The sequence below is a fragment of the Desmodus rotundus genome, chromosome 6 (genome assembly GCF_022682495.2).
Source record: "Desmodus rotundus isolate HL8 chromosome 6, HLdesRot8A.1, whole genome shotgun sequence".
Lineage (NCBI taxonomy): Eukaryota > Metazoa > Chordata > Mammalia > Chiroptera > Phyllostomidae > Desmodus > Desmodus rotundus.
Genome location: NC_071392.1, coordinates 47334223 through 47359835, shown reverse-complemented (window position 1 = coordinate 47359835; position 25613 = coordinate 47334223). Strand labels below are relative to the sequence as shown.

Here is a 25613-nt window from a genome sequence, read left to right as displayed (position 1 = left end):
ATGGTGCCGTCCACAGCACTCCTAACAGTCCAAGGACCGGAAGGACTGTACGTGGGGGATGGACCACCACATTTTACAGAAAGCACAGTGTTTCCAAGGGAATCTGGGAAAAATTGCAAAGTCTATACCTTTAGTAAGGATGGGGACTTTGTTTGCCTGGAGCATCAGAGGAAAAATATTATCAATGTCACTAACAAGGGACTATCGCACTCCTTCAACCTCCCAAAGGCAGTTTGCTTTGAGTTTTCACCAAAAAACATGGTCCTGGCAATGTGGCGGCCTCACACTACTTCTAAAGACGGCACAGCTGGGAGTCCCAACCTACAACTTCATGGTGTGAAAACTGGGACATGTTTGAAGTCTTTCTTTCAGAAAAAGATGCAAAACTGGTGTCTATCCTGGTCAGAAGAGGAAACAATTTGTGCCCAAAATGTTAACAGTGAAGTTCACTTTTTTGAAAATAACAATTTCAATACAACTGCAAATAAATTGCATTTGCAAAAAATTTACTTTGTGTTATCACCTGGCCCCTAACCACGCAAGGTGACTGTTTATGTTCCAGGAAGTTAGGATTCACCTTTATTTGTTAGATTATATCAGTCCCCCAACTTTGATGGAACTCATGCAGCTTTAGCCAATAAAAGTTTCTTTAAGGCAGATAAGGTTACAATGCTACAGAATAAAAAGGCTACCGCTGTGCTGCTCGTAGCTAGTACAGATTTTGACAAGACAGGAGCTTCCTGCTGTGGCGAACAAACACTGCACTGTGTTGCAACAAACGGAGTGAGTGTGTGCTGTCGTTCAAACACCAGAGAGTGGCCCCATTTATGACGTAGTTTGGAATTCCAGTTCTACTGAGTTTGGTGCTATTTATGGTTTTAAGCCTGCCAAAGCAACAATTTTCAGCTTGAAATGTGCTCCTGTGTTTGACTTTGGAACTGGTCCTCATCCTGCAGCCTACTATAGCCCTCACGGGCGTGTATTAGTACGAGGCGGGTGTGGAAATCTGAGGAGACAAATGAAGTGCAGGTTGTTAAAAAACTACAAACATTTCTAAATCAGTGGCCTCTAAGTCTACATATTTTGCTTGGTACCCAAATGGTGAGCATATAATAACAGCCAAGTGTGCTCCCAGGTTACACGTTAATAATGGGGTTTGGCATTATACGTGGCTCTGTCTTATACTAGTCAGATGTGCCATCAAATGCAGAATTATGGCAGGTTTCTTGGCAGTCATTTTTAGATGGAATATTTCCAAAAAACAATACTGACCAGGCAGTTCCAAGTGACATGCCCAGTGAAGAACCTAGAGCTGCACAACAGCTTGTAGACCCCCAGCTTTAAGAAACAAACCAATCGCCAATTCCAAACTGCATGAAGAGGAACCATCTCAGAATATGAGACCACAACCAGGAACTAAGCAATTATCAAAAACAACCCTAAACATCAAAGGAAACATGAAGCTAAGAGAGCTGCAAAGCAGGAAGCAAGAAGTGACGAGAGTCTGTTTGGCACCTTCTCCACCCCGCAGAACTCAGCACAAAATGCCGTCTCTCAGTCAACTTCTGGAGAACCTGAGGTAGACAAAAACACAAGAACCTGAGGAAGAAACTGAAAGCAATTGAACAACCGAAAGAACAAACAGCTACTAGAAAACAGCTAGAAAAAAAATCAGTTGGGGAAAATTTAAAAGGAGAAAGCCCTTCTCTAGGAGCTGGACGATTTGGAATTGGGTTTGTTTTTTTGTTTTTTAAAGATTTTATTTATTCATTTTTAGAGAGAGGGGAAGAGAAGGAGAGAAATATCATTGCGTAGTTGTCTCTCGTGCACCCCTTACTGGGGACCTGGCCCACAACCCAGGCATGTGCCCTGACTGGGAATTGAACTGGCAACCCTTTGGTTCGCAGTCCATGCTCAATCCACTGAGCTACACCAGCCAGGGCTGGAATTGTGTTTGGTTTTTTTTTTTTATTCACTTATTTTTAGAGAGAGGGGAAGGGAGGGAAAAAGAAAGGGAGAGAAACATCAGTGTGTGATTGCTTCTGGACCTGGCCTGCACCCCAGGCATGTACCCTGACTGGGAATCAAACCAGCGACCCTTGGGTTCACAGGATGGCACTCAATTCACTGAGCCACACCAGCCAGGGCTGGAATTCAGTTTTTAAAGATTCACAGAAAGCGGCCTTGCAGATGCCACTGCCGCATAGGACGTTCCTGTGCTCAGCCATGGTCAACGCCACTGTATTCTTCAACAACACTGCTGATGGTGAGCCTCTGGGCAGCATCTCCTTCAAGCCGTTTGCAGACAAAGTTCCAAAGACAGCAGAAAACTTTCGTGCTCTGAGCACTGGGGAGAAAGGATTTGGTTATAAAGGCCCCTACTTTCACAGAATTATTCCAGGATTTATGTGCCAGGGTGGTGACTTCACACACCATAATGGCACAGGCAGCAAGTCCATCTACGGGGAGAAGTTTGATATTGAGAATTTCATCCTGAAGCACACAGGTCCTGTCATCTTGTCCATGGCAAACGCTGGACCCAACACAAATGGTTCCCAGTTTTTCATCTGCACTGCTGAGATTGAGTGGCTGGATGGCAAGTGTGTGGTCTTTGGCCAGGTGAAAGATGGCATGGATGTTTTGACAGCCATGCAGCGCTACAGGTCCAGGAATGGCAAGACCAGCAAGAAGATCACCATTACTGACTGTGGACAACTCTAATAAATTTGACTTATGTTTTATCTTAACCACCAGACCACTCCTTCTGTAGCTCAGGAGAGCACCCCTTCACTCCCATCTGCTTAGAATATTCTATACTCTTCGTGCTCTCACCACAGTGCATTGGGCTCCATGTTTTCCCTACTCCTTCCAAGTCTAGCTGGTTTGCAAAATTTATGATTATGAAATAAAAACTAAACAACAACAACAAAAAGATTCACAGAAAGCAAGTTGATTACCAGAAATTGGTGAAAATACATCTTCTATTAAGTTCACTGGTAGTACAGAATATTCATGTGCCCACATTTAATGTTAATCTATTTTAACTATTTTTCCAAGATTCCACATGTGTGTGAAATTATTTAATAATGCCTATTAAATCGATCTTTGCATCCTGCATCCTATATCATTTTAACACATAATACAAAAAAGGAGACACATGAATTTTCTAGCTAAGCTTGACAGATCATTGTTTTTTAGTAGGGGATAATATTTACCACATAAATGAATAAAGACATTTTATATATTTTTAAAAGAGTACACTTTAAATAGGTACAGTTTATTAAATGTTGGTTATATCTCAATAAAGCTGTTCAAAACAACAACAACAAAAAAAGTCCCAATATTCAGGCCCCATCGCAAGAGATTTAATTTTGTGGCCCTGGAATGGGGCCTAAGCCTCAGTGCTTCTGAAAGGACTTCAGGTGGTTCTCACATGCAGTCTTGATTTAGAACCACTGCATTAAAGCCTTCCACCAGAATTACTCTCCCAAACCACTACAAGGATTAGTGATAATACAGAGATGAAGGGCAAGGAGTCGAAGAAAAAAGAAGTGTTAGAATGATTAATTAAGCCCTAACTGGCTTAAGAGATGGCTTTGGCAGAGAATAGCTGACTCCACTAGGTGGCATCTAGACACTTCTCTTTAGCATGATATCCGGAGGAAGTGGAGGTTTGGGGGCCCTAGTTGCCTGAGGTGTGTTGTGAAAGAGAGTACTGAGCAGACCTAAGGTCTCCTGGAATGCTTTCCTGGCAACACTGCAAGAAACCCACATTTACTGGCAACACTCTTTGCTCAAGTTAGTGCCAACATCCCAACCACCAGCCATAAAATCTTCTCGTTCTCCCAGATGCTCAGGGCACCGAATTCTCAAGGTTGGGCCGACCTCTGCAGATTCAGTCCCCACCATGTCCCCAGCACCTCGGGGTCCTTCTTCTGTTCGCAGCTTCATTCAGTCTCCTGGCAATGACTTTCTGGTCTCTTTTTCCATCCTCTATTTTTCAATTGCTTAAAAATATTATTAAATGCTGAGTAGTTTTTAAGAATTATAAAATACATATAAGGTATAAAGAATCATAATCCATGAGCACGTGTGTACCCAACACTCAGGTAAAGAAAAATCCCTTTACCATTATCTCTGAAGTCCCCCTCCATAAACCTATTCCCTTTCCTCTCACTTCCAAGGCAGACACTATGCTGAATTTTGTGTGTATAATTCACTTATATTTCTTAAGATTTCCTACATATATTTCAATATGTAAACAATATATTGCTTATTTTTGTATGTTTAATGTTAAATATATTTATAAAGTATACATTCTTGAGATAATGTTGAAAGTAGCTACCGTATTCCATTATATGCTATACTACAGTTTCTTTAGTCCATTCTACTCAGATGACCTTCGGGCCGTTGTCAGTGTTTCCTATTATGAAGAGAGCTGCTGTGAACATTCTTGCACATATCTCCTGGTATAGTAACACATGTATAATAGCTGCTCTAGGAGTGGAATTTCTCAATCATAGTGTAGAAACATGTTTATATTACCAAGATAATTCCAAATCATTTTCCAAAGTGGATATTTCAATTTACAAATTTATACTCCCATAAGCACTGACTTTTGTTATAGCATTTGAAATTGTTAAATTTCCTAATTATTACAGTCTGGTAAATGTAAAATGACTTTTAATTTGTTCATAGGATTGCTGATGAGGTTGAGAATATTTTCGTATGTTTAGTGGCCCTTTGTCCTTCCTCTTCTTTAAGTGCCTGTTCTGAGGAACGGGAAGGGCACAGGCTCCAGAAGCTGGCCCACAAGGACAGAAGTCCCAGCCTACACTTTAGTTTTGCAAATACAACAGTAACTAAGTAGAGGCCCTGCTAGCCACCGGCATCCCACCTTACTCAGTGATGCTCCCTCATAAGACCAGCCCATGCAGTCTAGGTAAGAAGCAGATGTTGAAGCTCAGGATCCAGGCATGCTTCATAACCCAGAATCGGGTAGAAAAAACAGGCTACCTTTCTGCCACACTGCCAGCACTGAGCTGCAGCCTGCTCATACCAAGGATGCTGCTTAGGACTCTCCACTGGCCACCTCCAGAATTACACAAGCTCCTTCTGTTATTAGTTCATCCTTTATACTATTAACACACGCGGTCTCATTCAGTGAATCAACAAGTAGTGAGCACAGGAAAAGACAAGCAGGCCCAGCCCTCCGCCGGGGTTGAGGGGAAAAGCGTCCGCCTACAACGGGCTCCGCACGGTCTCCCTCAGATCTCCACGACTGCCCCACACCCACTCCCCGCCCCACCCCTTCACACTCGGCAGTGTGAAGTAGAGCTTCACAACGAGGTCACAGCCTGGGGCAGGAGCACCACGTGACCGGCGGAAGAGGCGGAGCCGAACTGCTGGGCTGCTTGTTGGACGCCTAGCAACGGCCCAAAGCGGAGTGATGGAGGCCAGCGGCAGCTGCCGCAGCAGGGAGCTCCAGGCCAGGAATTATTTGAAAAAACATCGGATTATGGAGTTGCTGAACTATCTCACCAGCTCCCTGCTCTTTTTCCAGCCAGGTAAAATTCCCTTTCTGTCTCACCCGTCTGCCCTCGAGCTGCGGTTCCCAGAAGTTTGGGGCACAGCCTTCACAAGCGCGCCCACATTCCTGCCAGATACTGCCCCGTCCTCACGCGTGCGCACTCACTCCTGCCTTTATAAATACTGCTTTTCTTAGAAACGAACATTTATGCTTCCTAATTGGGAGACTATATTAATCGGAGTATTTTTATTTATATTTTACCCTTCTCAGCTGGGCACTTCTTTCCTGCATCATGCTGTTTCATTGCGGGGGGGGGGGGGGGGGGGGGGCGGTTAACTCTTGTCTGCATGTTAGAATTACCAGAAGAGCTTTTTGATAAAATGCCCAGGTGTAGTCTCTCGACTTTTTAATACAGTCTTCAATGTTAGAGCACAGACTGCTCGTATGTAATTAAGTTTTCAATATCTTACCTGTCTCACAAGCCAGGCATATATCCCTAGTGCCTAGTACAGTACCTTGAACCATAGGTATTTAATAATTGTTAAACGGCTATATCCATGTGTGGTATTTTAACTTCCTATCAGACAGAATCGGAACTATTCTTTTACAGATAAACCAAAAGACTATTTAGTATCTCTGTTGGAACGACTGAGAATTGCCAAAATAACCGGTGTGGCTTTTCCTGTCTTCATGGATCACTCTAACATTGTGTCTATGTTTGAGATGATAGACACCTCGAAAAAAGGCACCATATCATTTGTGCAGTACAAAGAAGGTCAGTGTCTAATACAAATTGGGGTAATAATTAGTAGTCATTCTATAAGTTTTTCTAGCTGAAAATACTCAATTTGTAAGTTTTCCTTCTCATTCTGACTTTTACAGCCCTGAATACCCTGGGTCTGTGTACTCCAGATGAAGCTTTAAAAGATGATGGACATGGAATAACGTTGGATAAATTCAGGAATGAAGTGTAAGTTTATTTTCTCATGAGTAATACTTAAAGATTGTGCCATGATTTTGAAGTACAATTAATACCTTTTAAAACAGGTTACTACCTTTTGATAGAAACTTTCAGCTGAGGAGAAATTGAGGACTGGGAGGGCTGACAGAAAAGTCCCTTAGCCTGGAGAGAGGCGAGGGAGAAAACGCTGGAGTTAAAACATTCCATGCAGCATCATTTTTTTCTCAATAGGAAACCCCAGCAATTCTCAAAGAATGAGATAGAAAGGCCCCAGTTTGCTAGGAGAATTAACAGAAAGGCTTTGAGTTCAATATACTATTTGGAAAATCTGTATAAAATACAGAGTAATAGAATTTCTCCCAAAATATTTTCTCAAAATTATTTATCACAAAATAAATGTTTCTCAGTAGTATAGGTTGCACGCCAGAATGACAATTTTAGATTTGAAGTATTACAGCATAAAAAGTATTAACTAAATGCTAAATCAGGAAAAAACCCATTGGAACAAAATTTGATAGTTGCAGAAAGACTGTTAACCTAACCCAGTTTGTTTAAAAGTTTTACTCACTGAGAATTTATTAATCAACAAATCATTAACATACTCCAAGGTCAAGGAAAAGTCAGAAAGTTTAAGATACCCATCTCATCATCAGTTACATAAATATTATTTAATTTTATTCCCTACCACAGAGAAGACTGAAGCATAGTGCTGTGGCCTGAAATGTTTCATCCGAAAGTAAAGGTCACCTATGGAATGGAGCTAGGAAGTATTTTAAATGGAAGGATATTTGTAGAAAATGAGAGCAATGCTGTTTTCATCACTCTCTCTTAAGGTGCTTTCTTATGGGAAATACAGTGAATTTCCAAACTAGATAGGAACTTCAATTAAAAACATGCATTCTAAAGTGGTTTTTTAAAAAATTTATTTGCTACATTTGATTATCTGCAAAGTCTCCCTTAGTTAACATAGGGAATTGAAAGTTGGTTATAATTTACCATTTCTGCTCTTGTATTTTATTCAAGACATATTCAGCATTATATTTGTAAATGGAATTACTCTGAGTTTTCATGGCTTCTGAGTTTTCTGTTTTTGTTTTCTTAGGAACAGAAGGTCTCAGGAAGTATGGTCGGCATTTTAATAACCTATAAGTCAAAGATAATAAATGATTCTATCAAGTTTTCAGTTATCCAGTTTCATTAATTTGGAACTTCATCATATAACTTAATCCAATTGGCTTCCTCTTGTTCAAAAAAGGAAAACAAAATAAAAACAAAACAAGATGCATTATTTTCCAGTGTTAGGCCAGTGTGTCCTCAAATTAAGCAGAATCTCAACATCTTGTTGGGCCAGTTTGTAAATTCCAATTTCATTTAATGCTGCTGTGGCAGGATGTTCCCCGGAAGCTGACTGCAGGACATCTTTCAGAAGCAGGGCAGAACCAATGTTCAAATTCAAAACTATACAGGCTTCTTTTACACTGTATAAAAAAAAAAAAAAAAAAGGCAGGAGGGAAATGAGATCTTCATTATCTTTATCACCCACATTATTCATAACAATTTCATTTTGAGAAACTAAACAGCTTCCCTGTACTGTTAGACCATGTGCCCTCAGTAAAAACTACGTGTGGATTTATTATTTGATACCTTTAACATATTAGGACGATGTAGAGTTTATATTTCATCAGATTAATATAAGGTAATAGGATCACTGCTTTCAGTATGTATCCATTACTTCCCAAAGTGTAATACTTGATATTAACATTCCATTAAATGTAGCTAGGACTTTAGGTAGATTAGGATATGGGAAAAGAGAGAATTAAGATATGAAATGAAAGCAGTAGAAGTAGAAGTATTCTACTTCTAGAAGTAGAAGTATTCTACTTCTAGAAGTAGAAGTATTCTACTTCTAGAAGTAGAAGTATTCTACTTCTAGAAGTAGAATTCTAGAAGTAGAATACTAATACTAAAACAAATAGCTTACTGAAACGAGCAAAAATAATCTTTCACTTTATAATTTAAAAATATTTTATAATCTCAAACACCCTAAATAACTTAAATTTTACAGCAATAATTTCTAAAAATACTTTCAAGAATTCTCTTATATACATTTATAGTTATACTAGAACCAAAATTAATATAAAATGTTTAAGAACAAAAGTTTTCTATATGCCTGGCCTGTTACTAGGTTCCAGACATATTTTTAATTTCCTATATTAATTGACTATGGCGGACTGCACTTGCTTTCCTTGTCTACTTATTTACCCAATAATAAGCAAATCTGAGCATTGCACCAAATGCTAGAAAACAAAGCCCAACATATAATTTATATCCAGTTCTGGTGAACTTTTTGGGGTCATGGGTCAAATCTTATACAGGGTGGGGAAAAAGGTTTACAGTTGTGAGTATGCAAAACACAGTCTATTCTGGTATATAATTTATTAATTATTATTTCCCATATGAACAACTGTAAACCTACTTTTGCCCCACCCTGTATTATTTTGGTACACAATAAATATTTAAAATTTTTAACTGGTGCTATAATGCATTTAACATCACTGAAACCCTAAAGTTGTTAAAAAAGGACTTAACCTCCTCTAATGATTTCATACATCAGAATCAATTGTTAAACACTGAGCTTACTGTTTAAAGTAATTTTCTGGTCTCTTGCAATAGTGGGAGAACAAAGGGAAAAGATTCCGTGTCATATCAAACTGCAGCTGAGCTGCTCCTCCTTCATTGAAGTGATTAGCAAGGATGATCTGAAACAAAGATTAATTCATATCACAGTTGCCTTTATCATCACATCCCTCAAATATCACAGCCCCACAGTCTACCCTTTACTTACTTCTTGGTAGATGTATATATCCAGTTTCTCTACAAGCATTTGCCAGAAAATTTTAAATAAAGAGAAGCAAAGCTGCTGTTCCAACTGAAGTAAACGGTCTCGTAACGTAAGCAGTAAGGGGCAAGCCGAGCTGGACAGGGACATCACTGCCTGCTCGGACTGAGATGGCAAGGACAGCCACCTGCGGGGAGAAACAGCATTGCCTGTAGCACATTAATTTTTACCATAAAATCTTTCATCACTTTATATTCTTAAAGATTTAACCAATTTTAAATTTGGGGAAGTACACTGTCATGGGGCATTTTAGCTAAGATGTACAGTCCAACATTAAAAATTCAGAAAATAAAAATACCTATATTTATAATTTAGTTCTCAATTAAATACTCTTTACTTAATGAGGATGACAGATTAAAATTTTTAAATCCCCAAGTATAACTGATTGAATAATTAGAAAAGTTAAAAATGTAAGACATTTAAGATGCCAACTTATTTTATGCTGTAATTTTCAGCACAGTGGACTAATAACACTTCCAAATTGATTCATGCTGTGCTAAAACAAAAAGAGATTGCTTGCTGGCTAGGAGCTCAGTCTGGCAGAGGTAACAGGGGTCCACAGGAGTTACGGCAGGAGGATAAACTGGACAACACAAGCATGTGCAGAGGAGACAGGAGCACCTTACTTTTTAAAATGGGTGACAGGCTAGGCCATTCAACCCATATCATACATCAGCTCTCTGTACTTACAGACACATCTGAAGGTTAAATTATGGTCTGTTTATTCTGATTAAGAATGAATATATTTTAGAAAGCCTATCAGAAACAGTTAAAAGTTTGGTGTGCAAAACACCTAACTCTGTGCTACCTAAATACCTTGGAAAATCTGACTTACATACCATCTTTTAACTTTTACCAAACTGGAATTGAGAGTTGACTTAAAAGAAAATAGAGGACTTACCTTTCTTTTCTATACAATTTTGCAGCATCTTTAACTTCCCTAAAAACATGGTCTACTTGACGGGTCAACATGTCATGCTTTAAACGCTCTAACAGGTTAATCATGTCATCGAAGACAGAGCTCTCCATAGAAGCTAGTTGTCCCAGCTGCAATTTGCTGAGAGTGTTATTCTCTGCAAAGACCTCCAGTGCTGCCTGTTGAAGTTGTAGAAAGAACTGAAAGCAAAATATAACACATTTATTAAGATACTTTTTTAGCAGCTTTAAACATAACTCATATGTAATTCAGTCATTTAAAGTATACAGTTCAGTGTCTTTTACTGAATTCAGAGTTGCGCATCTTTCACCACGGTCAATTTTAGAACATTTTCATTACTCCAAAAAGAAACCCCACACTCTAAGCCATCATCCCCCATGCCTTCTTCACTCTTTCTGTCTCTGTGGATTTGCCTGTTCTGGACCTTTCATATAAATGGAATCACACAATTTGTGGTTCTTTGTGACTAGCTCCTTTCACTTAATATAGTGTTTTCATGGTTCACCTATCTTGTAATGTGTATTACTACTTTATTTCATTTTATTGGTAAATAATATTCCATTATATGGATATACCACATTTTCATGGGCAAGTGGGTGTTTCCACTTTTTGCCTATTATGAATAATGCTGTTATGAACATTTGTGTACAGGGTTCTGTGTGGATGTGCTTTTGCTTCTGGATCTAGACTTCTGGATCATGTAAATTCTATGTTAAATTATTCAAGGAACTGCCAAACTATTTTCCACAGCTACCATACCATCTTATTTTCCTTTCGGCCCTGTGTGAGGATCAAATTTCTGCACATCCATGCCAAAAACTGTTATTGTGTCTTTTTTATCATGGCCCTCCTAGTCTGTATGAAGTGGTATATCATTGTGGTTTCAACTTGCATTTCCCTGACGGCTACCATGCTTCCTTAAGTACTCCTCACTTTTTCTAGACAAATTTAAAGTTGTAGTAAACCTAGCAGATATAAGAGTTAAGAAAATTAAAATGTCATTTTTACATTGGTATTTTAGGTAGAGTTAGTATTTTTTCTGCCCTATAGTGCTGTGGATATTAGCAAATGATTTAAAAGAACCTAATGTTCATTAACAGAAGGCTGAGGATCGGCACACTTAGTAATCATTCAGTGATTATATGTGAGAGGCCACACTACCAGAGCATGTCTGAGAATGAAGCCAAAGACAACTTTAGAGCAGCCATGCCCAATCCTTTGAATTACACCAGTACCTCACTTTCTCACTGCACCCACTTCCCACTTAGGTCTATGAATCAGGGTTCTGTCACCTACCCCTGAAAAACTAATTCTGACTGGCTGGACATGTCAGGCTTGGCACAATCTGGCAATGGACAGACAGCTATCAGTAGAGAATCTAAATGAGTGGGAGGTGAACTCTTGTCCACTTTTCCTTTTTCTTTTCCTAAGTATATAATACAAGGACCTTAATGGTTTTTATTTAAAGCATTCAGAGACTGAAGAACTATGAAGATGATTAAAGGACTTTTGATATTAATCAGAATTTGTACCATAACAACATACTAGGACACAGAATTCATCCATGATTTGAAGAGTCAAATCTAAAATATGGTTATATCTCTGTTGACAGAAGAATAGTTAATTTAGTGTCATAAAGAAATTTTCAGCATCAGGTAATTTTCTATGGATAGGAATGATGGCCAATCCATCTTTGCTAAAAGCTGTGGCACTGAATAAATTAGTTAATGATGTTCTACAAATATTTCATTGAAGCTAAAAATCTCTCCCTGAATGAGTTTCTTATTAAATCATCTGACACAAGAATCAAGAATGACAATTTGTTTCATACTACTAAAAAAGCTTAGGGGAAAAATGGAGCAGTATGGGGGCTGAGTGAATAAAGTACTTCCTAAAATTAGGAATATGACACAGAAAAACACAGGGAATTAATGCACTCTGATTAGGTGGCTTCAGGAAGATAAATGCATTGATCATGACGCTCTACCCTGTATTCATTGTGAAATAATTATTTGAAATAATAATTGTGAAATATTTTGTCTTATTTTCCTTGCTCAGCAGAATGATATGCACACAGATTTCAGCTAACATTTTTGTAGAAAAGAAAGGTTTTAGATAATTATTTTTACAGCCAAAGAGTACAGACTAAAGTAAACTATGATTGTGTTTGATTTTTATTTTGTTTATGTCTGTTATTAGTATATTTATTTTTATTTCCTATTTATTTTGGCTTATAACACGTATTTAAGATAGACTTTTTTTTTAATTCACAGTAAAGGAATACATTCTTTGTCTGTTTTAGCAGTATATAATTCTTCTGTACACCACAAATTATATAATACATTAGCAGTGTACTATATTTTTTGTCATAAATTCATAATTAAAGATACATTCTTGTCATGTTTTCTAGACTTCCTATGTCATTTCTGCTTTTATTTTTTATTGCATTATGATTTGACAATGCACAGAAATTTTAAATTAATTTCCCTTGTCCATCTTTGTGACTCATGTGGGCACACTCAAAAGTTACGTTTTCCTTAGTATACTGTGAACTTATCACCAATCCTCAGTTAATCGATCTAATTATTTAACTATAATTTTTCAATCCCTACCTTACCTATTATATTTTTAAAGTGTTACTTTTAAGTTTTTAATTAAAATTATTGGTTTCTGTTCACCTTACTGAAAAACTGCACAGATACTATTTTAGATCTGTTTTTATTTTTAGGCTAAAACTTGAAACATGTTCCCCTATTATTCTTCCCCCCCACCCCCTACCCCCAAGAGTAAACAGCTTGATTTATTTACTTTCTCCTTTATTTATTTTTTGTTTTGATTTCCTCTTTGATCCACTGGTAGTTTAATGTTAGTTTCTATGTACTTGTGTTTTTTCCAGTTATTTTCCTGTAGCTGATCTCTAGTTTCAACTACACTGTGGTTGGAAAAAATGCTTGATATGAATTCAGAGTTCTTGAATTTACTAAGTGTTGTTTTGTGGCCTAATACATGATCTATCCTGGAGAATGTTCCATGTGCACTTGAAAAAAATGTGTATTCTTCAGTTTTTGGATGAAATATTCCATAAGTATGTATTAAGTCAATCTGATCTAATGTAACATTTAAGCCCATTATTCCCTCATTAATTTTCTGTCTAGATCATCTGTCCATTGGTGTGTGAAATATTAAAATCCTCTATTATTTATTATTTGATTACTATGGATGTTTCCCTTTATGCCCATTAACAATTGCTTTATAAAGTTAGGTGCTCCTATGTTGGGTGTGCAGCTATTTACAATTGTTATATACTCTGCGTGGATTGACCCCTTTATAAATATGTTATCTCCTTGTCTTTTTAAAACATTTTTTGTTTTAAAGTTTATTTTGTCTGATATGATTATTCCTACCTTAGCTTTCTTTTCAATTCTGTTTACATGGAATGCCTTTTTCCATACCTTCACTTTGTAATATGTCTTTCAATTTGAAGTGAGTCTCTTGTAGATGGGTCTTGCTTTTGCTTTTTTTTTTTTTTTTTTTTAAGATTTTACTTATTTATTTTTGGACAGAGGGGAAGGGAGAGAGGGAGAGAAATATCAAGTTTGTGGTTGCGTCTTATGCACCTCCTGCTGAGGACCTGGCTAGCAACCCAGGCATGTGACCTGACTGGGAATTGAATGAACCTGGGACCCTTTGGTTCGCAGGCCTGCACTCAGTCCACTGACCAACACCAGCTAGGGTGGGTCTTGTTTTTTAATTAATCTTATAGATGGGTCATGTTTTTTAACCTATTCAGCAACCCTAAGTCTTTTTATTGGAGCATTTAATCCATTTACATTTAAAGTAATTATTAGTAAGTATTGCCATTTTGTTCATTGTTTTTGGCTGTTTTTATAGTTCTCCTTTGTACCTTTCTTCTCTTGATCTCTTGTTGTTTGCTGTTTTTCTTTATTATTTTGTTTGGGTTCCTTTCTGTTTGTTCTTTGTTTGTTTATAGGTTTTGGTTTGTGGTTACCATGTGGTTCATATGTATATCTATAGCAGTCTATTTTAAGCTAATAGGCATTTAAGTTCCAATATATTCTGTTGGACAATTTTTACTCCCCCTCCCATGCTTTATGTTATTGATGTCATGTTTTACATCTTTTTGTCTCTCCTAACCACTCACTGTAGTTTGAGTTTGATCCTTTTTTTCTTTTGACCTTCATAGTAGCTTTTTACATGTCTGATTTGGCTTTACCTGTGAGATATGTTTTCCTTTCTCATATTTTCTTATTTCTGTTAATGGTCTTCCCTTTTCTACTTTATGAAGACCCTTTAATATTTCTTATAAAGCTGATTTAATGAAATCCTTTAGTTTTTGTTTGTCTGGTAACTCTCATCTCTCTTTAAATTCTGAATGATAACCTTGCTGGGTAAATTATTCTAGGTTGTAAGTTTCTTTCTTTAGCACTTTAAAGATATTCTGCTACTCCGCTCCGGTCTATAAAGTTGCTGCTGAGAAATCTGCTCATAGCCTAATGGGGTTTCATTGTTTTTTCCTCTTGCTTCCTTCAAGACTATCTCTTTAACTTTTACCATTTTAATTCCAATATGTCTCAGTGAGAGTCTCTTTGAGTTCATCTTGTTTGGAACTCTCTGTGCTTCCTGGACCAGGATATCTGCTTCCTTTCCCAAGTTAGGAAAATTTTCAGCCATTATTTCTTTCATAAAGTTTCTGTTCCTTTCTCTTTTCTACTTATGGGATGGGATCCCTATAAAGCAAATGTTTGAGTATAGCTTTCCTGTCTATTTTCATTTCATGACACAATTGTGTATTGCAATTTACATTTATAATGTATCTTCATATCATTATCCTCAGTATATATTTAGTGTTTTCACCATTTAATGTATATTTCACTGTAAGGTCATCTTTATTTTCTGTTAATGCTTCCTATTGTGAAACCTATTTCATGGGACAAGCTGGTAAAAACCTAAGCTGATTTTTGTATCTACACAGATGATCTTAGAACAACAATTCCTAACCTTAGGGTACCCTGTCCAAGAAGGAGTTCCTGGAGCTCCCCTGAGATCATTTTAATATCTAAAACAGCTATAGGAATGAATCTATGCATGTTAAGTTATAAAGGCTAATTAAGTTTCTTCACTTTTGGCTGGAAGTACATATTGGAAAATCTGGTTACTGAAGCCCTAACAGCCAATATATTCCTTGGATTAATGAGAAGAGTAAAAATAAATATATCGCTTAATAAATATATTAAGGTAGACCAACTCTGTCAACATATGGAATCTCTGTGGAGAAAAGGAGGATAAGTAAAATTCTTAGAAGTAAAAGGCCTTACAGTACTAACTGAACCCAAGGTTTTGATTTTTAGATTTATTTAAAACATACCTCCCTAGTTTATTTAAAACTTAAATACTGTAAGAAATTGGTTTTTTGGATGTGATAATGGTATTGTGGTTATATATTTTTTCAAAGGAATTATCTTTTAGAGATATATACTGAAATATTTACCAAGAAGTATGATATCTGAGATTTGTTTAAAAATAATCAAACATGGAGGGTGGAGGAGAGGTTTAAATAAAACAAAGAATAGTCATATGCAGATTTATTTTATTATTCTATTTACTCTTGTATATATTTGAAAATAACATTAAATAATTTTGTAATGAAATAAACTTTAAAGTTTAAAAAGTTTCTATTTTTGTGATTCTTCAAAATTTTGAAAGCATTCAAGAGGCACCAAGTGTTATGATTTTATTTTCCTTAAAGTGCTAGATTTTATTGATTTTGACACCATTATTCAATCTTACCTTTTTCTGAGATGGCAATTACCACCATACATGAATATTTCCCAAGTATAAAGTCTAAAGAGAAAAAAGGTTCGTTCTATAAACAACTATTTCATGAAATACTGACTTTCTTTTCCAATTATAAAAATATTTGGGTTATTTAACAATGTTAGAGTTGACTGAGAAAAATATGTACTTTAATCACACCTCCTAATTTTGAATAAGTTTATTCTGCCTAATGTATATTTTTGCTTGCTATAGATTCAACATTTCAAAAGGTAAAATTGTTCAACCTACTAATATATTATTTAATATAAAAGCACATTAACTTACAACATTGTCAGCCCAGTCTGCTAGTACTGTTGAGATGTAGTTCACAGCATTAAGAATTGCACAGTATCGAAAGCCAAGGGAAGCTCTAGTCTCTTCTTTCATCACCTGAGTCAGTCGTATCCTGAAATCATCTACCAGGTCCTTCTGTAACTCCAAGAACTGCAGCTTTCTGGAAGCTGTGGGAAGATTTTTATATCGGTCTGTGGAGAAAGTTAACCAGACATATGAAGGGTTTTGGTACTGTACATGACAGAGTTGTAGGTTTTCCCATTGACATGCTTTGGTGCTTTTGTCAAAAATCAACTGACCATTCAAGTATGGATCTACTTCTAAACTTTTCTAAAGTTGTGGGTTTCACAAGTATATGTATTTGTCAAAACTCACTGAACTGTATACGTAAGATCTGTGCATTTCACTGTATATATTGTAAATCATGCCTCAGTTTTTTAAAAGGATATAATTATTTACAAAAATTCACTTCATTTCTTAAAAAAATGCTATTTTTTAAAGGAAGAAAGAACTAGGATAGGTTAAAAGAATATTTACTTAAGAATTTAAAGGTGAAATGGTAAGATGTCAAAAATGTTTTTTAAAATGCTCCAGGAAAAAAATGTGTTGGGAGAAAAATATATAATAGAAAAGTAATGATTTTTTTTTAATTTATTGACTTTAGCAAGAGAGAGAGGAAGAAAGAGAGAGAAGCATCCATTTATTGATCCACCAATCCATGCATTCATTGGGTGACTCTTATATGTGCCCTGACGGGATCGAACCTGCAACCTTGGGCTATCGGGACAATGCTCTAACCAACTGAGCTACCTAGCCAGGAAAAGTGATAATTGTTTTAAATCTTACTAAAGATACTTGAGGGTTCATTATATTATGCTACTTTTGCATATGTTTGAAAATTTCCCTAATGTAAAGTTCTTTAAAAGACATGAATTTTTCTAATTTTTTTGTGTTTGTGTTTTTCATATTTTTCTTAAGTCAAGGATATGGAATTATTTACTAACTAGGTTGGAATGACACTTCTTCCATTCTATATACTGGCCCAAGAAATGGACGAGACAGAAGAGGATGGTGGTAATGAGGGTTCGGTGGCACCTGGAGAACCAGAGGGCCTGTCTGCAATAGGGTAATGTGGATGGCCACAGACCAACCAGGGCTGGAGGCTGCTATGCCACCCTTAGGCCAGAATACACTTGCACTATAAGAAGAGTTCCTTCCTATTACTACTCCAATCCTTGAAGTTACTTTATTTTACTATTCTACAATCTTTGATATATCAAAGTGAAGGAAATATTTAAAATTTTGGTCAATCACCATTTACTGAAGACACAAACTAAATGTCAGGGGAATTCAGGTAATAAAATCAAATTATTAGTTTTTATGTAACAATTCAGGAATATCCCCTTCATATATATACCAGTGTTTAAGATCTTACTTAAAATATTAAAAAATCTGAAACCTAGGATATTATGCTACAGTTCTGCTAAAATAGAAACTGAATTTAAAGATCTTATAATAACTACCAAGTAATATTAATTTTGTTGAACTACTTGAAAAGTACCATGGAAAGAACCAGTACTTTTAAAACAAAGTTTTATCTTAAGAGACTCACACTTACCAGTTATAACTAAGAGGAGTGTCATAAAAGTCTCTGCACAGTCTGGCACTTTCATCTCATCCACATCAGTGATGTCCTTATACTGGGAAATCCAGGCAGCTTCTGATGAAAGCATGGAGTCCATTTTTTGAAGAGCAACTGATAGGCAAAAAAAGAATTATGTCAAGTAGTTAACAGCCATTTCTAATTTTTCAACTCAGTTTTTTAGGAATGATGACTTTTCTATTAAAAATAAACAAATCCACAATCTCTTACTAGTTGCACTATGTTTAACATGTTTTATTTCAAGGTTAAACAAGATACTTCTTACCAACTACACCCAAAATTTGCAAAATAGTTATATTGACTAGATAAGCTGCATCCAAAATGATTCTACCAAGAAAAGAAATACTGTGTGTAAAAATCTATAAAGTGGTTAACTATATACTTTACTGGCTTGAATATTACACTCTAGAAACAGGTAGAGTGCAATTACAGAAAAACTGACATTTGATGAGAAGAAAAGAAAATGCCTCTGAAGGCAGTGTGGTAAACCCTGACCAAGAAATGCTTATATGGAGGAAAAAAATCCATATATACGAAAAGAGACATCTCTCTCCGCCCAATGGCCACACGAGCACTTACATTTTCTCTCCACGGTCAACCACCTCTGAAAACAGGTTTCCTCTGACAGAATATGCATACAATTAGCAAAAGTGCCAGGATAGCCATGAACACTGTGCAGCTCCCTTTCAAATAACAGCACCTCATCCACCAAGTGACAAAAGAGATTGTCGTCATAGAGTAGACAAGGAATATCAGCAGCCAACTTCTCCAGAACCAGCATCACAAGGCCCCGAGAAAATTCAAGCTAAAAGAAATAAGCAAGCATAAGATAATAAAAATGGCAAGTTACTCAGGGACACTCAAACTGTAATGCTTAAGATTGAGTCTCTTACCCTTGCATTTACTGAAGAGCCTACTTTGTCTAATATCGGCTGAATCTTCTCATCCAGAAATTGTGTATGGTTCCCAATCCACATAAGCACCTGAGCCAAGTACCATTCAGGCTAAGGAAAGAGATAAAATAGTTTAACTTCTTCAGTCGTGCCAATTAGAAAGTTTCAATTAAATGGCTCCACGGTATTTCATTGTACACGCACAGCACTTACAAAAAATTAGTTGAAATTCCTAAATGTAAGAACACAGTTTCTACTCTGAATTTTCAACTTATGCAAAACTTAATAATCAAATGTTTCCTAATATACTCCCAACAAATTCGTCAATAAACTCATAAATATGCAATGCCATATATAGTTAAAACCTAGCATTTACAAATACATAAAATGATGAGTAGCACAAAGAACTGATGATTTTTAAATTGTTTTTTGGAACTGACATTCCAAAATAATTTTTAAACATTATTTTCTTCTGGGTTTTTTTCCTCAAAATATAAATCAAGAAAAAAATTGGCTGTTCTACATTACAAAAATTATATGTGCCTTAAAACAGGTATAATTATAGAAAAGAAAATGTGAAGTATGCAGTGTTTTAAATTGTCCCTAGAGATGATTCTACAATATAAACCTTACAAGTTCTGCTAGACAGTAATTCAAAAACATTTACTGACTGGTAAATCCCTGTTGTGTGCTAGATGTAAGGAACACAAAAATAAGTGAGACAATCTCTAATCTCAGGAGCTGCATAATTTAGGCTTGATATCAGAGTACTAGGACCACAAGAACCACACTTTAAAAAGCAGCCGACACACAATTTTCTTACCTCAAATTATTACTTCCTCTCCTGCAGATTTAGGTTTATTGTTTTGTCTCACTACTTACTATTGGTTCTACTCTTCTTTCCACCAACACACCATCCAAAAGAGAAGGAAAACTGTAAAGTATTGGGTTGGCCAAAAAGTCTATTTAGTTTTTCCATAAAATAAAGGACACATTTTTCATTTTCACCAATAACTTTATTCATTTGGATATTTTGAGTATGTTGGTTATCTACCACATGGTGTAACATGATTGTTCTCAATTAATGTCTTGATTTGATCTCTTATCAACTTCCACTGGTCTACCTGACTGTGGAGCGTCGTCCAGCAAGAAATCTCCAGCACGAAACTTTCAACCACTTTGGACATGTTCGCTCAGTCACAGCACCTTCTCCACTGCACAAATCTTTTTATGTGTTTCAACCTTTTTTGAAATAATAAAGCACAATATGCCCAAAATGTGTATTTTCTTCCATCTTCAATATTAAATGGCTACACAAAAATTCACCAATTTTGATAAGTTTTGCTTAATGCAAGCTGATATGACAGCTATCATAATACAATCTAACAAAATTATTTCAAATGAAGTTAATGACAACTAAGCACTACTAGAGCCATCTTACAGAATAATGAATGAACTTTTTGGCCAACCCAATACAAAAGAACAAGAGAACCAAAAATCCATTGCCACTCTACTCCTTTCTATGCAAACATAACTGTCTACCCCTTGATTCCTTAACACTTCTATAAAGCCTTTAAATGCATTTATATATGACACATACAAAGCCTAGTGTAATCTGGCATTTAATAACATTTAATTCAAAGCACTTAACTGAAACCCCTCTGGGTTTGAATTGCATTAGTTGTAGCAAAATGCAAGTATAAACAAGGTTGTATCAGCCACCCCACCCCAGGCAACAACTTTATAATTCTCAACAATTTCAATCAAATTTCACTGAAAACAAAGCATGACTGTTTCTCATGTTAAATGAAAGAAAAACTTCACCAATATGCCTAATACACATGGATGCATTCCCTCCTTAAAATATTGATGATCATTTCTTCAAGCCATTGCCATTCTTTATCCCCATACTGTCATGCGCAGCTACAAATCATTTCAGTGTCAGCACCTCTTTTCAAAAGCTAATGATCTACTATCTTTTGACTTTCTGATTTATTTATAAACCTGTAGGAGCAATTTACATGTGGATCCAGTTGTAAAAAGTGCCACAGGGAATGCTACAGCACACCCACGGGGAAAGTTGAGAAACTGGTCAGATGATGTGATAATGAGTGACCTGATTCCTACAATGTAGCAATACAAGTCCCAAAATATATCTATACAGGGCAGCGACAAGACAGGAATTTACCTCTTTAGAGAAAAATCAGAAAGGAATAGAATCAGATTTTAACTTAAACCAGGAAAAGTACAGAAACTCTTAACATATGCTATTAATAAAGACCAAGGACAAAAGTTGGCAAAGCACACCTTGCTTATAACATTCGTCTGTCGGTTCCCTCGGAAGTGATACCTGAACCTCTTCTGAAGGGGAGTAAGCATAATCTGGATGGGCAGGATGACAGACGAAGATGCAGGAAGAGAATATTTTTCTGGGAGTTGTTTTGGCTCAGTAAATAATTCATCTCTGACATAGTCAAGTCAAGGGAAAAGAAAAGCACACACAATACATTTTTCCAATAAAGATATATACTAAATAAAAGTAACACATAATCTGTAATCTACGTATACATTATATGTGATTTAATAAAAAAATGCATGAAACATGTTATTAGAATTAATCTTTCCTAAAGTAAAAAGACAGTAAGAAAACATTCAGGTAATCATTTTATTAAATTAACACTAAGTTAATAGGCTTCCTCCCAATTGCCCATTTTTTCTATTGTCCCAAGAGATTATGTGAGTGAAACTTGGGTCAGTCACATATTTCAGGCTGACCCACACCCTCCCACCCACATGCAATTCACTGTGAACAGAAACGACCCACAACTCCGTGATCACATACAGATCAGGTCTAAACCCAGTACTCCCATTTGGCTTGTCTGCCACTTTCAGAAAGTTTACTCTCTAGCCACAAATCTACTTTAGAGAAACAAATTTTAGTAAATTTTAACTCCAACAAAGATACGAGGTTTGTAGTTTCAGAAGCTGACAAAATAGTGTCTCCAGGTTACTATATATCTCAGGAGCACTGGCTGGTCGACTTAAGCCAACAGTTTGAGACTGAGGAGATGTGATGAATGGCCAATGAAGCTGTGCTAAAACTTCCTCAAAATCACTGTAACAGAAAAGTGACACACATATTTCAGTAAAACATAATGATTACCAAATTACCATGTGAAAGCAATTATCATAAAATAGGAGTAAATTCCTTACCTTGTAAGCTTATCTTTGAGAATTTTGTGCCAAAATTTAACAGTGGCTCTCATGAAACTAAGAAGATGAGTACAAGATGATTCCTGAAGCTTGATGTCAAGTTCCGCCATAGACACCAGAGTAGAAGCTGCCTCAGGGACATTATTGGTCATCAGATATTGCTGAATGTTATCACTGCAAAACAAGGCAAAGCACACCTTAAAGACAGTTCAGAATAACTCCAAATGCAGAAAAACTGCTTCTCCCTCCTCTGTTATATAATATTATATCCAAGGAAGAAAGAAGCACCATGCCAAAGTGGCCTTTTTACCTGATACCCATGTCTCTGGAAGCCAGGAGTGCTCAAACTCAGCACCTTTCCAAGAACAGCGGCCCACATTCAGGACCCCCTCCACCCTTTCTCTTCCCACTCTTCCCAACAACACAGATTGTCCTGGGTCACATTCCCTCAGGCACTGCTCATTTCTGATAAATCTGCCTTTTACAGGAGTCTGCAGTATCTTAATCTGAATAATGTGGGTAGCACCTGGTAGGATCAAATATGGTAGTCCTCATGATTTTTTTAAATTTTTATTTATTTGTTTTTAGAGAGGGGAAGGGAGGGAGAGAAACATCAATCATTTGTCTCTGGTACACTCCCTGATGGGACCAAAACCACACAGGAGTCAAACCGACAGCCTTTTCGGTTTGCGGGAGGACGCCCAACAAACTGAGCCAAACTGACAGGGAGGCAGCCTTCAGTTCTTACCTACTTTGCCCAGCTGAACCTGATTATAAGAAACTTAAGGAGGTGGCACCTTAGACTCCAGACCTTTCAAGTTATTGTTAGAAAAGTTCCAGATAAAATTTAAGATAAGCTCTACAGCAAGGGTTGCAAACTTAAATTAAAAAAAGCTAGGTGGGTGGGGAATAGAGCATGCTAAGGCTCCAGCCGACTGTTGCCACACTGGAGTGTGGGTCTAATGTGGCTGAATCTTAAAATTTTTCTAAAGAAGCAAGAAATCAAGATTTTCATGTAAAATCAAACCAATTATTCAAATTCTTCAAAACAAGCCAAATTCAACATATCTTTTAGGACAAAATCTTTAGGGCTGCCATAAGCTACCATTTGGGCCCTACAAAGCAAAACATTTTATTTTAAAATGAAATGTTTCTTTTGGTAAAAATCCATCTAAGAATAAGGGACAACATGTAACCTTTTCAGTAATGAATCTCACTAGTTTGCACCTGCAGGAAAGCTGAAGTTCTCCACCTGCAGGCAGCCTATGCGCATTGTACCTGGGCCCCAGGCCACTGCGCTGGAAGATGACTAATGTGCTAGGACTCTTGTCCCTGGTTTGGTGTGCTGCTTCACTTAGGTTCTTGGGTTAGGAACAGCGCCCTCCTCACAATTAGAAACGTGTAGCCCACCCTGCCATCTCCACTATGCACTAGTATTTTTCCCTTTCCTTTCCCCGCAAGCCACTTTTGTTTTCCGCTGTCACTGCTTCAGGCCATACAAGAATACTTAGCTCATGTTTGTATTATTCTGTCAGCCCTTTTGGCCATCCCCTAGAATGATTCTTTCACTCTTCTTTATTCTCCCTTACTAATAATTTGTATTAAGATTTCCAACAGATTTTGCCCTGGCTGCTGTGGCTCAATGGATTGAGCACCAGCCTGTGAACTGATAGGTTGCTGTTTGATTCCCAGTCAGGGCACGTGCCTGGGTTGTATCCTGGTCCCCAGCTGGGGGCATGTGAGAGGCAACCAATTGATGTATCTCTCACACACTGATGTTTCTCTCCCTTTCTGTCTTCCTCCCTTCCCCTCTCTAAAAAGTAAATAAATAAAATCTTTTTTTAAAAAAAGGTTTCCAACAGATTTTGCCTTTTATAGTTATTCTCAGCATTGCAAACATTCTGTTTTTCCCCCCATTGGGTGTCAGTAAATCCACCATTTCTGCATTAAGGCATTGGTAGTTCCTCTTGGGGGCTTGTTCTGATGGTTAGCATGCAGAAGTGACTGCTTCTGTACAAGGTTCTTCCCGCCTCAAAGACATATAAATCCAAACTGAGTGTTGCATTACATTAAAGGAAGACTGCCATGTTTAAGAAATGTACAAATGTTACAAAAGAATTTTAAATGTACACGTAACCACAGACTATAGGAGTATCTCCTTCTAGGATACAATAAAATGGATCCCCACACAACACTGAAGCATGACTGACAGAGCATAGGAAAAGCCAGGGTCATAGAGTTCATTCATAGTGATACTGGTGAACTATAGTATTCAAGAAACAGGGTTAACATAAAGATGCTAGTTCTAGAAAGAAGAAAACTAACTAAAAAAAAAAGAAAAAAGAAAGTCCCACAGAATAAAAAATGGGTCATGAAAGGGAAATTAGGAGATAAGGAAAGTCTCAGGAGCCCAAAAGAAAGCTATAAATAAACATGTGTCACAAAAGACCTACAGGAAAGAACATGTATTATAAAGAGAAATAACTGTGCTCTACTTGATTATGAATTTGATTCCTATTTCTAATATAACTCCCTGGGCATATATTCTTTTAAACAATTTCAATACCAGAAAAAGGCTACCCATAATCATGGTCCTCTTTTTACTAATCAAATTATTTGGCTATTACACAGCTCAGGCTTTTATTTAATAAGGCTATTATTACAATAACTTAAAAAGATTCTTATATTACCCCATTGGTATTTTCTTTCCAAGGGGCAAGGAAAAAAGAAGTAAACTGAAGCAAGGTTTAAAATTCCTTCATTGCAGACTTCTGGCCAAGATGAAGGCATAGGTAGACATGCTTTGCCTCTTCACACAACCATAAGAAGGATAACAACCAATCTAAAAACAAAAAACAACCAAAACTGCCACAAAATTGAACTGTATGGAAGTCTGACAACCAAGGATTTAAAGAAGAAACATTCATCCAGACAGGTAGGAGTGGCAGAGATGGGCAGCTGGTATGGCGTGGTGAGGCAGCTGCTGCAGCCGGTGGAACAGGCAATCCCACATTCATGTGCAGCGGATAAAAACCAGGAGGGACACCTGGGGAGCAGGCATCCCAGCCCCAAGCCAGACCACACAGCCCCAGGCTTCCAGTGCCAGGAAAAAACAAAGCCTTATTTCCTCTTGCTATAAAAACCTGTGGGGGTTGGGGCAGTGGAAGAAACTGCCAGTCTCTCAGAAGAGTCCATTTAAAGGGCCCATAGGGTCCTAGAAGGTACACAAACTCACCCACTTGGGGAAGCAGCACCAAGGCAGCAGCTAGAAGGGCACCAGTCACTTACAAGAAGTAGGGGAAGTGACTGGAAATGGGGCAAGATCCAAGGAAGTGGCATTGGTCCCTCTCTGACCGCTCCCCCAAATACAGCTCCACAACTCAGTGAA

General features: G+C 37.1%; 3 protein-coding genes and 1 pseudogene across 8 annotated transcripts in view; 3 read left to right on the top strand and 1 right to left on the bottom strand.

Moving 5' to 3' along the window:
- LOC112302324 (eukaryotic translation initiation factor 2A-like) lies at nt 1-1777 on the top strand (annotated as a pseudogene).
- A 434-nt stretch (nt 1778-2211) lies between these two features.
- LOC112301847 (peptidyl-prolyl cis-trans isomerase A-like) lies at nt 2212-2850 on the top strand. Its single transcript, XM_045192704.2, has one exon. The coding sequence runs from the start codon at nt 2227-2229 to the stop codon at nt 2719-2721; it is 495 nt and encodes a 164-aa protein (XP_045048639.2). The 5' UTR covers nt 2212-2226; the 3' UTR covers nt 2722-2850.
- Nucleotides 2851-5422: 2572 nt separating this feature from the next.
- Nucleotides 5423-25227, top strand: EFCAB10 (EF-hand calcium binding domain 10). 6 transcript variants are annotated; one of them, XM_045193711.2, is made up of 4 exons: nt 5423-5567; nt 6141-6305; nt 6413-6500; nt 24939-25227. In XM_045193711.2, exons 1-4 carry the CDS (start codon nt 5450-5452, stop codon nt 25015-25017), a joined length of 450 nt encoding a protein of 149 aa, XP_045049646.2. In that variant the 5' UTR covers nt 5423-5449; the 3' UTR covers nt 25018-25227. The 6 variants fall into 6 exon arrangements, with proteins under 6 accessions (XP_045049646.2, XP_053782505.1, XP_045049652.2 ...); XM_053926530.2 differs by lacking the exon at nt 24939-25227 and adding an exon at nt 17121-17282; XM_045193717.2 differs by lacking the exon at nt 24939-25227 and adding an exon at nt 13891-15984.
- RINT1 (RAD50 interactor 1) overlaps nt 7398-25613 on the bottom strand; it is a 31648-nt gene continuing 13432 nt past the window's right edge. The window contains exons 5-15 of the mRNA XM_024558648.3: nt 22226-22399; nt 21978-22127; nt 21320-21476; nt 19013-19123; nt 18699-18924; nt 18075-18212; nt 16448-16647; nt 10292-10506; nt 9337-9517; nt 9132-9250; nt 7398-7969 (exon numbers count right to left, since the gene is read on the bottom strand). Coding sequence (XP_024414416.2) covers nt 7777-7969; nt 9132-9250; nt 9337-9517; nt 10292-10506; nt 16448-16647; nt 18075-18212; nt 18699-18924; nt 19013-19123; nt 21320-21476; nt 21978-22127; nt 22226-22399 — 1864 coding nt within the window. The 3' untranslated portion in view covers nt 7398-7776. The remainder of the gene's footprint in view (nt 7970-9131; nt 9251-9336; nt 9518-10291; nt 10507-16447; nt 16648-18074; nt 18213-18698; nt 18925-19012; nt 19124-21319; nt 21477-21977; nt 22128-22225; nt 22400-25613) is intronic.

What these genes read in the sequence shown, in the direction of transcription:
- LOC112301847 (XM_045192704.2), top strand. Translation starts at nt 2,227, where the DNA reads ATGGTCAACGCCACTGTATTCTTCAACAACACTGCTGATGGTGAGCCT.
- EFCAB10 (XM_045193711.2), top strand. Translation starts at nt 5,450, where the DNA reads ATGGAGGCCAGCGGCAGCTGCCGCAGCAGGGAGCTCCAGGCCAGGAAT. An exon ending in CCTGCTCTTTTTCCAGCCAG is followed by an intron (nt 5,568 to 6,140) that starts GTAAAATTCCCT and finishes ATTCTTTTACAG; the next exon opens with ATAAACCAAAAGACTATTTA. An exon ending in GATAAATTCAGGAATGAAGT is followed by an intron (nt 6,501 to 24,938) that starts GTAAGTTTATTT and finishes TTTCTTTCCAAG; the next exon opens with GGGCAAGGAAAAAAGAAGTA.